The 13,781-nt window shown below is 39.1% G+C and overlaps 1 protein-coding gene across 2 annotated transcripts; it reads left to right on the forward strand.

Annotated features, from left to right (window-relative positions):
• The first annotated feature begins 2,450 nt into the window (after positions 1-2,450).
• LOC104421723 (hippocampus abundant transcript-like protein 1) lies at positions 2,451-9,731 on the forward strand. 2 transcript variants are annotated; one of them, XM_010033788.3, is made up of 14 exons: positions 2,451-2,745; positions 3,700-3,811; positions 4,412-4,524; positions 4,605-4,727; positions 4,814-4,986; positions 5,129-5,204; positions 5,726-5,812; positions 6,459-6,539; positions 6,630-6,662; positions 7,226-7,279; positions 7,399-7,440; positions 8,922-9,000; positions 9,092-9,162; positions 9,266-9,731. In XM_010033788.3, the coding sequence occupies exons 1-14, from the start codon at positions 2,554-2,556 to the stop codon at positions 9,380-9,382; spliced, it is 1,353 nt and encodes a 450-aa protein (XP_010032090.2). In that variant the 5' UTR covers positions 2,451-2,553; the 3' UTR covers positions 9,383-9,731. The 2 variants fall into 2 exon arrangements, with proteins under 2 accessions (XP_010032090.2, XP_010032091.2); XM_010033789.3 differs by having other exon boundaries at positions 2,607-2,745; positions 3,695-3,811.
• The last annotated feature ends 4,050 nt before the right edge of the window (positions 9,732-13,781 follow it).

The following is a 13,781-nucleotide window of genomic DNA, read 5'->3' on the forward strand; positions in this document are numbered from 1 at the left end:
CCTAAAGATAACCGAAAGATAACATCTAATTTGATTTGTGCACCGAGGGAAGGGGGCTCTCTGATAGACGATTGGTGGTATTTATAATGGTTTTGAAGTAACCGTCTTCTAACAGTTTTTAGCTATTACATTTCCTTGAGTAACTTGTTGTTTCCATGTTCCCATATCTCTTAGGGGTAAGCATGGTTCTAGAGTAGAACCATGAATCGCACTGGTATAAATCTATCCGATTTCAAGTTTTAGGACATGTAGGTAGGTTTTAGATTTCAAAAATTAGGGAACCGGTTTTAAGAGTAGGTTATAGGTTTTAGGCTTTGGAAATTGGAACTTAGAACAAGTTATTGTGTCTTTCTTGTTCTATGTTTTTGTATAATCTTGCAGTATTCTACAGTATTTGATGATGAGTGTGTAATCTGAAACCACAAGTCTGAACTTCCATTTCTAACGATATTAATGACTAAACCTTTTACTTTATTAATGTTTCTTGTTTTTCATGTGTCTAAATTTAAATTATGGTTAATGTATTATAGCAGCAAATGGTGGTTATTAAATGTGATGATTTATCACAATCATTCAATTAAAAATATAGGTAGAAACTTGATAAATCTTGAAACCCGTAATAAGGTAGGTTTCAAGTTCCAAAATATGCATGGTAAATAAGTATGCAAGATGGGTATTAGGTTTTAAAAAATGAGGAATTTATTCTAATGAGTGATGAGTAGATTCCATGTTCCAGGCAGAACTTGCAGAACTTGTAAGGAACGTGGGTCTGTAAGGAACGTGAAACTTACTTGAATCCTAAAAACACTTAACCCTAATATCTCCACAAGTTTCGTACTTATGTTCTCAAACGGTTGCCCTTGCCGTATGTGATTTACTCCATGATTCCCCATCTTTTTCCTTAAGCCGTAGTCTTCTCTCTTGATCAAAAACCTTTGGTTTCTTCCCTGTTCCTCGTTTCATCGCTCTTCATGGCGTCCTATCTTTTCCAGTACTCTTCTGCGGATTATATCACCAATTTCGATAGCTTAAAGAGAGATGAGCATTTTGATAATTGCTACTTTCGCCTTCTGAACCTGATTGAGAAGTATCATGAGTGTCTAATCCTTAGGATCTCATGTCGATTACTCTTTTAGACATTTGCTAAAGTCGGTGGAAACTTTTGGCATTAAAACGGGCCGTACGTAACTTTTGATATTTTTACTGTACTTCTCCCAATTTTTATTTTTATTACGAAGTAAATATTACGAAATCAGTTTCTAGCTAGTTCTTAAAATCGGGGCAGCAGTTTCCAGTCAATTCATTCTCATCTGATCCTAAGGTTCCTTTTTTGTGCATGAGGCCAGGGATGCTCGAATTCACCTGGTGCAAATGATAAGGTAGCAAACGAAAAACAAAGGTGGCTTGCATTGCACTCCAACCAGTCAAAGCAGTATTTACATATTTCAGCTGGCTTGGAGCTTTCATGGAGTCGACCATTGTTTACGTCGCTCAACCCCACCTGTACACCACGCTCCCCACGCACGCCCAGCACGTAGCCGCACGCCCCGTCCCACACAGAAACACCTGCAGCATGCGCGGAACACGCTCCTTGGAAACACAGAAAAGAAGAAGAGAAATTAGCTGGCGACGGCGCGGCAAGAAGAATTCGCAATGCCAAACTTGAGATATCAACTGGCTTGCGTGCGCGTGCGAACTCTCACTTCCTCACCCATCTACCTTAAAGAAGCACTGACTGGATCAATCCGATAAGTTACAAAAAGCAGAATAACACGGTCCACTAAATCTCAAGTTTGGACACCCAACCACAGCATCCTGAACTACCGGGCAACTAGAAACAACGTCCGGTCAACGAGGTCGAGCCAAAAATACAAAAGCGAATGACACGGGTAGGGGGTACGAATCGTGCTGTTCCTAGCGAGCCATCCGATGTCGTTGTCCATCTCTCGAATCGAATCATTTAAGGGATGGAGGGGGAAGATATTCTAAAAGTACCATGACCATGTAGGGGATGGATCCATAAAAAGAAACATGGCGGTCCCCGTCATCGTGCTTGATGGATGATATAACGACTACCCTCATGGTAGAAAGTGGAGCCGCTGAAATCTAGTTGGGTAACGAATTTAGGATATTAAGAATGATGGCACGACGGTCCAAATTTGATTTAGCATATGTTTCAGGTGCAGATCACTAAAGAAGCCTCATACTCGGTCCTTCGAATATGAATTCTTCTCAGAATCAATCTCTGTGCGTGTTTCTGTTTCTCCAGAGGGGTTCCCATCGAGCAACAATGTCTGAAACCCCACTGCAGGGGCTAAGATTCTCGCTCTCTTTGCGTTCCCACACGCGCCCATCTCTTACGGCCTTTCGCGTTCAACAACCAGTCAACCCCGAACGTCAACCAACTTCTCTGCTCTCTCTCTCTCACTCACAAGCTCCACTCTTAAATTCGCTGGAGACCACACCCGCCCCCCAGGCACAACACTCTCTCGACGTCCGTCCGAAGCAAAGAACATCACCAACTTCAGTTACGACGGCGACGGCGGCGAAAGAATGTTGTTCAAGAACGCCGGGGATGGACTGAGGGCGCTGAGGCCACTGGTTCACCTGCTGATCCCGCTCTGCGTCCACTGGATCGCCGAGGAGATGACGGTGTCGGTGCTCGTCGACGTCCTGATCGACGCCCTGTGCCCCGGCGACACCACTTGCTCCGAAGTCATCTACTTCAATGGCCTCGAACAGACGGTAATTATCACTCGCCTCTCGTTTCCTCTCTCTGTCATTCTTTCCGTTGGTTCTTGCTGAGAGACGTTGGTAAAGATATTCCCTGTGGGCCTTCCATGCACCGGGATGACGTACCGCCGACACAATATTCCCTCCGGTGAAGTTTTCGGGTGACGTCAGCTACTATGTTGGACATGCATTTATTTATTAAATTGAGAATTTTTGTACTTCAGTATTTACCTCTCCTTTTTAGTCCTTTCTGGATTAGAAGAAGCACTCCCTACATTTTTTTTTTTAAGTTTTGTTTTTTGGCATTATCGATAAGTTTACGAGGACCATATTATTATGGGTGACATTTTTCTTCTCCTAAAAAGGGGAAAATCGCCTCCTGCTTCCTTGTTTTTAACTACGACTTGCACGGTCTCTGCATTACCTGATGCAACTAAAGCTTGGATCAGTCAATGTCTATGTCAGCTCAATACCTAAATGTTTTTAGCACAGAACAATTCCGGAAGAAATAATTTTTCTAGTGAATATAATATGCCTGTTCGTTTATCGGTTCCTCTAGCACATTCCTGGTACTGCTCAAAGTAAGTTTCCTTAGCAGCATATGAAGCAACAGATTACTCGAATGCCAGCTCCCGCCTTGACAGGGGGGTGCTCTTCAATTCGAGGTTTGTGTTCTGATAAATTGGTTAGATCAATCTCGTATGTCATCTGCCAATAATTCCCCTAAATGGTTTAAGTAGACTGCGGATAAAGGTTCAAGTGAATGAGGGTCACCCTGTGTTTCGCACAGAGACTTCTTTAAGCATATTTATAATGGCCATGTTGGACATTCACTAGTTTCCTAGAATGTTCCACATTTGGAAAAGGTTTAGCAGGACGGTGTACATTTCGGCTAACTGATTTCACAAGTTAAAGAACACTGCCAGGCAAAGATGACTTATATTTTTCCTTTCTTTTCTAGTTTAGATCGCTGGAGTTTTCAAGATGTTTTCAATTCCAATCCTCGGTCAGCTTGCAGATGAGTATGGACGAAAACCGGTGCTTCTTGTAATCATATCAACGTCCGTATTTCCCTTCGGTGAGACTCACTTGACGGTAGCTTCTGAAAATTTGTGAACGACGTGTGTGATTATGTGTTCGTGCATCTGCCGACATGTCTTTCAAGCATTGCTTCTCCCCTTCTTTCCGATTCATTCAAGTCTAATGCACTTCAGATCAGACTCAGACTCAGACTACTGATTCTCTCTTATTTACTGTTATTGCTCAATTTGAGCTGCTCAGGATTGATTACAGTGTGTATGTTCCATGTTCAAACTAGGAACAAGATCTGGAATTAACACGTTCTTTCATGTTCCTGTTGTTTTTTTCTTCATAAGTTCCTGTAGTGGTCATAAATTGATTCATCCATAATGCCCTATCTGATCTATGCCGCTGAATTGACTTATTTCCCTTTAAAATTCCTTTTGAACTATTGCAAGAGAAATGGCTGACATATGTACTACAAAGAGGAAAACCTACTTAATCTTATAAAGGAACAATACCAGGTCCATGCTTTCGTTGCTCCCTTATGTATGTGATCACAAGTAGGATTGTTCTCTGGTAATTTAATTATATGATTAACTTCAATGCAGTTCTCATCAATAGTGAGTTCATCCTTTTCTTTGTTCTCTTGTTTCAGCTATGCTGGCCTGGGATCAGTCGAGGGGATTTGTATATGCCTATTATGTGCTCAGGACTATATCATACATTCTCAGCCAGGGTAGTATATTCTGCATTTCCGTTGCTTATGCGGTGAGCATTTTCCTGAACTGGAAGAAATCTTAAGTCATAAATACCAGACTATAACCAAAAAGTTCCTTTCTTCTTAGTAGGCAGATGTCGTTGAAACTGGTAAGAGGGCTTCTGCGTTTAGCTGGATTACAGGTCTTTATTCTGCTTCTCATGTCCTGGGAAACCTGTTAGCACGTTTTCTTCCAGAAAAGTACATATTTGATGTAAGCAGTTGATGAAATTTTAACTGCATCTCTGTTTTATCCTTTCACTTCTCTGGTCCTCTTGCTAATGAAATTTCTACTTACAGGTTTCAATAGCTCTCTTGCTCTGTTGCCCGATATATATGTACTTCTTTCTGCGCGAGACAGTTAATTATGGCCCAAGGCAAGACCAAGAGTCAACATGGTCGACTAGGATTTTTAGGGGTGTGTCCAAACGGTACAGGTCAATGAGAGATGCTGCAATAATAGTTATAAGAAGGTATTTATGTTTGCTTATTCTTGCGGTCTTGTAAATTGCATCTCGGAAGGACTTCAATGCTTTTACATCATGCGCATTTACATAAGAATAGGATCCTGTTTATCTTGTATTTATCTGCCTAATGACTTCCTTGTCACTCCAGTCAAACACTCAGGGGTATCTCCATTGTTTCCTTCTTCTACCAGTTGGGAATGACGGGCATCAGCAACGTATTACTGGTACTGCTTTTCTCTAGCACTACTGGTATATTAATATTTCTCTGAAACTTTGTTGCCTCTACTGCCGGTTCCTCAGAAGTACACACATGACATGATTATAGGCGAATTCAATCTTCCGTGAAGACCAGGAGTTTCAAGACGATTAAATAGGGGTTTCCAGCACATTTGAATTTGTGGAAAGTGTGACATTATAAAGTAGAACTTGAATATGTGGAAATCCTTATATCATCACATCGATATAATCTTCTTGATGCTTGTCACCTCATATTACTTTTTAATATGAGGTTGCAAAATGGTACTCCTGCTTCCCAAAGCTCTTGATATAATTTATTGATAGTGCTGCAAAGACCATATGGTATGAACTAATTAAAGAGAGAGGCAGAGCCTGGAGTTCTGTACTTTGTTGGAAATATCACTTAGCCCGGTGGGACTTTGGTGATGGAATTAGTGGTATCCAGTCTGTCTGTGTTCCTGTTTTTCAAAGTCATAGATGCTTGGCACTTACAAAACTACCTTTTCAGTACTATCTGGAGGCAGCTTTTGGATTTACTAAGAACCAATATTCAGAGATTCTAATTGTGGTGGAAGCTGGTTCAATAGTTTCACAGGTTTGTCATCAGTAGACTGTGTATGTTTTCTATGCAAGTTGTTATATTTTCATTTGATATTAATTAATACAAACTGAGCACTAGGCATCTTTATGTCGCTGTTCTTTCTTTCTTCCCTCTTCATGCTGGGTAATTAGTATAACAGATTATGCTACGTAATAATGTAAGTACAGCGAAGTAAAGCAAAAAAGGAGAGTACTGGTAAGGTTCAGATATATCAGAAATGGATGGCGTCATACATAGCCAGCAAATGATCACAAGTTATTTTGGTGGGTGGATGCACAGGATTGTTTTTTTACATTTCAGTAGGAAGACTGATTAAAGAGTTAGAGATGAAAGTTGGAAATTGGAATGTAAAAATCATCCCTACCCACACATGCAGGGTGGAGAGAGAGATATTCATATGGTGCATTCCTTGAACAATGCATTTGTGCCATGTGTCAATCAAAGCAAAACTTAAGATGCATGTTAGAGGTCCTGCAATTCTTTGGTCTCAATAAGCATTAGTTTGAATGTGTCTTTTGCAGAATCACATCCCATGTCATTTATTTACCATTTCATTGTTTGACCAACGCTTTGCTGATTATTTGGTACAAAATCACCTCCTAATCAATCTTCTGTTTCGTTTATGTCCTTCATTTTGCAGATTTTGGTTCTCCCTCTTGTAAATCCTCTGGTTGGAGAAAAAGTAATACTCTGCGTAGGCTTACTTGCATCGATTGCTTATGTAAGTTGTACTTCCTCAGATGGCTACAGTTCCCTGCAGTCAACAATTATGGTGGATGGATAATAATGGGAATTTCCTTTTCCTTCACAGGCATTGTTCTATGGCTTGGCTTGGGCATCATGGGTATGTATCTCTATTTACCCAGAATGGATCTTCAGTTCTGTCACAGAAAAAGAACAATCTCATGCCTATTGAAGCAATAGATATACTCTAGCGTGTTATTATGCAGCATGGTCAGTAGAGATTCCAGAAATAATTTCTCGTGAAGATTTTACTAATGACATAGGGGAAGGGACACTAATACACATACAGCAAGCAAAGCAGCAAGACCTTCAACAACCATGACAGGATAAAACATATAAATGAGGCTCATTGCCTAACTCTAGTTGTTTTTCAGCAAATGTGAAATGCTAATGGCTTCTTCAGGAGAAGAGGATATTGTTGGAGTAACTCTTCAACCTCTTCTCCTTCTTTCGGTTCTAAGAAGTTGCTAATAGCATGAAAATCAAGGAGGACGACTTTGGAAACCCCAAGGAAAATATAAAAAAAGAAAAAAGGACACCCTTTATGGGTGATTGAGTGAGAATGAAGGAACTTCAGTTTTCTATTCACCTAAGTCCAAAGTCATGAGTTCTGGTGATTCTCTAGGCTTCATAATGTAATAACTGTGGCAATGCATATTGCAGGTGGCATACTTAAGTGCCTCTTTCGGAGTTATTTATGCCCTTGTTGATCCTGCTGTAAGTAACTATCCTCATCACTTCCTCCCGTGAGAGAGTGGCTTTCATTCTAATGTGTTGTCCTTTTTGTTGCTCTTGCAATTGGTGATGTTTAACAACTTTTACATCTGAATGTGAAGACCTATGCCATAATTTCAAAAGCATCAAGCTCGGCCGATCAGGTTAGCATAGACATTCTGTTATCTATTCTGTTTCAATGCACCGTGCATGATGAACTTGTAGAACGGCCAAACTCTGACAACCCAAGGATGTTGACTTTGATCCTTCTATGACATCTGTTTCTGAGAATACAAACCAAAGATTCAGATGTGCATGTGTTAGCATAAACAAAGGAGTTTGTCATTGCTATGGGAGTGGTCATAGGTAAACTGGTTTGGGCTTGCTATGATTGACAATGGAAACATTTCTTGGTGTCAAATTTGGAGGTTCCTATGGATTGCTGGAATGTTCACAAATCAATGCTAAATAATCAGTGCTGAGGACAGTGACATTAGCTCATTCTTATACATGCATAACTTGAACTTATTTTGTGAACTGAAATACAAGCTTAAACAGCTCAGTTAGTTGATACATTCTTTTTATAGCTTTGCTCAAAAGTTATGTCGAGTGACATTAAAATAAATTTGGATGAAATCTACTTGCCTGGCACTTTACTATGAAGGACTTGTCCTGTCCTTCTTAAGTCTTTGTTCTTTAATACTCATGAAAACAAGCTACACACAGGTCATATGCTGTAGGCCAAACTGTCAATGTTGTCATGTCATGGATGTTATATGATGAAATCAGTCTAAAGTCATCTGATCTTGTTGGACATTTTCTCACTTGAAAATACCATGCATCGAGAGTTGATATTTCCTTCAGTGCAGCTTGTGAGTGGATTCTTGATAAATGACATTTTGTGGTGTGGAACATCTAGGTAGGATGACAAGAATGCTTTGTGTTGGTCGTCTTATTCGAAATAAGAAACATCATTGAATGCCCTTGAACAATGCAGAAACTAGACATAACAACAAATGTTAGAGGATGAGACTATTGAAATTTGACATTTGGGGGCTAAAATAAAGTTCCTAAAAAATTTTCAGGCATAAGAATGTGCTTTAAAGTTGCATGATTATGTGATCTACTTAGCGTCACTTGCATTTCATGGAGAAAGCTGGCAAGAAGCCCATTACTAGCTCTAGAAAGATCGGACGATTTAAAAGACTATGCTCCCTAAAAAGCTTCACTAACTGAAGTAGCATGAATAGCAATGAGGTTGAAAATTGCCTGATATAATTGATTAAGCAAGTCAATCTGACTAGAAGGGATGGAAAATATTAGTCAGGTTTTAGAAGTTAAGACATCATCGCAACCTTCTCACTCGATCTATGTCCAAGCATTCTATAGTATCTGATTTTGTTGAATCCCTTTTCTACTAATGGTGCTCAAGCAATGTTTGGAGAATAAAAGGTGCATCTAAACATCTGAAGCGTGACGGTGTAGTCCCCTACCAGTCATGCGTTTTTCTTGATTTGTTCAGTCTAAAGTTTCATATTCTGTGGGCTTTGTGCAAGAATTGCCGCTATGTGTAGCGTCATGAAGGCCTTACCCCTTTGAACTCATCACAAGTGATTAAAAGATGCCTGTTTCAATTGGCCTGCAGGGAAAGGCGCAAGGATTCATAGCTGGTATACAAGCAATAGCCAGTTTTTTATCTCCCCTTGCCATGAGTCCCTTGACCGGTGAGTTGCCTGCTTTTATCTTCATTTGGCATTTTGAAACCGTATTTTTTCTAACCGACCATGCTAATCTTTATACATTGTATTTTCTCAGCTTGGTTCCTTTCAGATAATGCCCCCTTCAACTGCAAGGGCTTTAGTATTGTATGTGCCGCTGTATGCATGGTGAGGGGAAAAAAGACAAAAAAAAACTCTTATGATGGCCCAGTTTTTCACCCAGCAATAGAGTTTTGATTACGTTATTTCTCAAAACAATTTACATGTTCAGGTTCTGTCTTTCGTGTTCGCTTGTCTGCTTAAACCGGAAGATTGGTCAAGCCAGAACTCAGATCAGGACAACATAGAAGACCAGGAAGCACCATTGCTTTGCAGCAGTACTGGATAAACTACAAAGCATCTAACTTTTCACATAGTTGTAAAATTTCACCGTTGGTGCCACTGTTGCATGTACCTCGGATAGGTTCTTGGAGAAGTGACACTGTTTTCAAGGTGTTGCATCTGACACAGTTGTAAATGTAGGAGAGTTTGGGAGCTGAATCTTACATAAGTAGCTCAAGGTCACTTCTCCAGCATTTGCCCGTAGGAGATCTTGCTATGAAATTTCACTTTATTAAATGTATCGATATCGTATTTCCTCTTTATTGTATTAATTATAACAATCGGCAGTCCAGCTAGCTACTATATTATACTTATATCTCGAAGGCCATCAGATGAAGTCAAATCAGTCTTTTTCAGTTCAGTTCTAGTTATATTGTGCTGCGATGGATACATAAAGATTCAAGAATCAGTCATTGTCAAGGATAACAGTCCGAAGACTTACTTGTCAGTGCAACTGTGAACTAGATCAATTCCATCTGCATAATCTTATGAGAAGACCAGTGCTTTACAAGCACGCCTAAAAGATTCATTTCGCTTGAAGACAAGCACACAAGACTCGAGACGGCTTAGAATCCGTCGCCATGTTAGACGGAGAAAGTTGTCCATAGAAATGGCGAAACAGATGTTGATGACTGGTGTTGAGCCAGCTGAAAGGAAAATCAAATGTAATCAATTTAAGATCATATGGAAAAAGGACTTGAAGGTAATGGTGCAGGCAGAGAGGATCAGCGTAAGCTGATGGCATTCACACCGAATCCCCCTGTTTTGTTCCGTTGACTTTTAGCATGCGGATGTGAGATTTGGTGTGGTTGTTCGGACATGTTGGCAATTCTTTTGATTGCTTGGACGGTGTCTTCTGATGTGATAGGATCTTGGGAGTTTTTGGTAAACACAGGGATTCCCCAAAAACCATATTATCATGTATTCCTATGTAACTGATGAACCTGTTCAAATTCCAAAGGGGAAATTTGATTTCCTTGTTTGAAGTACTGAGGATGATTTCTTAGAGTGCATATATTTCACAGAAAACTCAATATTTGAAAATTGAATGGGAACTTTCATCTTGAATGGGAACTTTCATCTTTTTCTTTTATATTTTTAAAAGAGTTAGATTTAAAATTTTTGAAAAACTTTATGATTCGATTGCTCCCATAAAAATGTTCATTGCCGGTGATTCGTACAATCAAGTATTTAGACTTGTAGAATTTGGGGGAAGGGACAAATTCAAGGGGATAATTTTCATTTTCATATTAAGACATGATCCGTCTCATGTCGGTCAAGTTCATAAAATAATGAAATATCTGAAGTGGTCCTACATACGGCGTCATTATAATTCAAATATAAAATTGTTTTAGCAATCACCATCACTCTTTTCTTAGGTCAATTGGGAACCTAATACTCTAGGTGATATAAGGGATGTCAACTAATTACGCAGAGATCGATTCGCCTGCGAAAAACCAAATATCTAAGTTTGAGATTGATTATGCAGGGGAAATGATTCAATGCGAAATCGAATGTACTTCATGTGTGCGTACAGCGTGCGAATACGAAACAACCAATGGGGACGAATCCGATCCCAGCAAGGTCAAATCGGCGTGAATCCGATGCCGAATAAGTACGCCTCGCGCGTGCGAAACGTGTGCTATTAACTAACGGGGACGAATCTAATCGCTCTAAGACAGCATTCGGTCTCATCGTATCAGCGTACGGTCGGTATAGACATATTCAATTTCATGGAACTTTACCACGATAGCGGATGATTCGAAGTCAGCGTATAGCTTCAGAGCAGCGTTTGAGGTCATAGTAGCATGCAAGTTCGCGGAGCATGGTGATTGCAGAAAAAAACGTATATTTTCATGTATCTGACATGTTTATTAATGTATGTTGCGTAATTGTACCATTGACGTTCATAATCATGAAATGCTTAATTCAAATTAAGGGTGAGCAAAAGATATCATCCAAACTGATCGAATTGGCTGGTTCTAGGCAATTTCTAATGGTACCGATCTGATTCTTGATTCTAAGTTTTTGAAGCCGATAATCTTCGATTCCATTCCTAGTTTTGTGTGTGGAATTGCCCACCTGGACTATTTAGACTAGATCGACTTTTTTTTTTTTAATATTATTACAAATCTGAAAAAACTAAAAGCCCTAATCCTTGTTTCTTCCCAAATGCTTGGCCCTTCACAATGTAGTGCGTTAACTAGCACCTTCTATCAACAATCCAGAAAAGAAACGCGACAATAATTCATATACCATACATACTTGTGAAGAAAAAGTTTCATTGTTGCTGGGTAAAGCAATGAGCTCCCAAATTCAACAGAGAGAGAGAGAAAAAAGTGAAAATCACTAATTCTATGGGCCCATTTAGAAACCAAATTGGATCCGTTCCAGGACCAAATGGTCTGATTCTCAATTTCTCGGTAAAAATCAGACTACTCGGGAATCGTTCATCCATAATTCAAATACTAACATTTTTGTTAAGCGACGAGCTATTTCATACTTTTGACAGTCACTAGGAATCATCATTTCAAGGGCAACATTCAATGCATAAATTGCAAATTCTTGAAAATCATCTTTCAATAAATTCTATAATAGTTCAACATGATTATAAAAAAAATAATTATATGCACTGAGCACGGTTCATTAACCAACGGTCCTTGGTGGTCTCCACCTCTTCAGTTGGCCTAACCCTCAGCGAATAACCCTAAAGTTGTCTTATTTTAAAGGGTTTTCTATAGATGCAGGGGCTTCAACGTATTCTCCTCAACCCCTAAACTTCAAATTTCAATTCAGCAGCATAACAACAACACTTCAATAATGCAAATAATAACTACACTAATTTCAACTGTGAAAACGACCTAGGGCGGAAATGATAATCATTATGTTTCAAAAATCAATTTCTATTATCTCCCGATGAGTTTTTTGCGCAAAAATACACGTTTTAAACGAAACAAAATTTCTGTTCTAGGAGTAAAATTTCTCCCTCTTGAGCGGCGGCGGTGACAGTGGACGGTGGCCAACAACTATCGACCAGCAGCTGGGGGGCGACTAGCTAGTACTTGTGATGATAAAAGTTTTTATTTCTTATTTATATTTCAAAAAAAAATTATTTCTCATTTCTATTTCAAACCTATGGCTAAAAATTTGTTTTATAAAAAAAAAAAAAGAGGTAAAATTGCATTAACAAACGGATTTATGTTACAAAGATATTTCCTGGAACAGAAAAATAAAGGTTATTATATGCAACCTTAATTTTAGCAAATCATGGCTATTTATAAGTTAATTTTGACAGAATGACGACCTACTTTCTAATAGAATTTTATTGCTACTTCAATAGCATCCGGACGAGCTCGCAAACCATTCTTTCCAACGGCTTGATTGCGAGAGGCAAAGCCAACCTCCAGAGGGCCAAGCTTGCTCTGCGCGACGCCGTTTTTGATTTGTTCTTTGGACATCTATTGGCTTTACCTTTGACTCTCGATCCAATTTTGACCGTCAGTTTCTCTCTCTCTCTCTCTCATCTAGCATTTGATTGACCTTGACGTTTGAACCCAAGGGAGCTCGCGACCCAAAATTTCTAGAAATGGACAGCCGAGATGAAAGTGTCGAATAATCTCCCTCAAGAGAACTCCAATTTAAGTGATTCTCAAAGCACTGGAAATCTCTCCGCTAAATCAATGTGATCTTATCGCCCAGCTCGTGAAATCCCGATTTCCCCAATCGCATCGGGATCGGACGGTCATGAACTGTCCCTATCATGCAACCTAGTCGATCAAATTGGTGTAATTAGAAAGTCTTCGCGGAGCACGAACCCATTGTACCATTTGAGGGAATTTTTGGCGAGATTGACTTCTGGTCAAAATTTGGTCAAAGTCTCAAATTAAAAAGGGTAAAATCTATCAAAAACCACAATTTTTGCTAATTGTAACATATTTATCCTAAAATTGTACAATATAACACCAAAAATCTCAAATTTCAATATATTTGCCCCAAAAATTTGGGGTCGCTAGAAATTTTTTTAGAATTTTTAATGTCATAAAAGAAAAGTTTGTGATAAATATATCATACAAGTACAATTTTAAATGTTTTGGTATCATAAAAAAAAGTTTTGGATAAATATATCACATGATACAAATTTAGAATTTTCTATATAAAAAAATCGAAATAAATGTGTTAGTAAAGTTTGAAATTTTTAATGTTTTTTTTCCTATTAAAAAATGTAGTGGCCGCGCCACCCATTCCATAACATCCCATAGTACTTTTTGGGCATGGTCTATATATCAGGTCACCCACTCTCCACCGCATCTAAAATCGGATTCGGAAATAAAGGCAAAAAGAGAGAAAGTAGGAAAGCGCGGGTTCGCCAACCTAACCTTAACCTACACGGATGTTAGGACAAAGAT

Source organism: Eucalyptus grandis, chromosome 10 (assembly GCF_016545825.1).
Source record: "Eucalyptus grandis isolate ANBG69807.140 chromosome 10, ASM1654582v1, whole genome shotgun sequence".
Taxonomy (NCBI): domain Eukaryota; kingdom Viridiplantae; phylum Streptophyta; class Magnoliopsida; order Myrtales; family Myrtaceae; genus Eucalyptus; species Eucalyptus grandis.

What these genes read in the sequence shown, in the direction of transcription:
- LOC104421723 (XM_010033788.3), top strand. Translation starts at nt 2,554, where the DNA reads ATGTTGTTCAAGAACGCCGGGGATGGACTGAGGGCGCTGAGGCCACTG. An exon ending in TCAATGGCCTCGAACAGACG is followed by an intron (nt 2,746 to 3,699) that starts GTAATTATCACT and finishes TTTCTAGTTTAG; the next exon opens with ATCGCTGGAGTTTTCAAGAT. An exon ending in CATCAAGCTCGGCCGATCAG is followed by an intron (nt 7,441 to 8,921) that starts GTTAGCATAGAC and finishes ATTGGCCTGCAG; the next exon opens with GGAAAGGCGCAAGGATTCAT.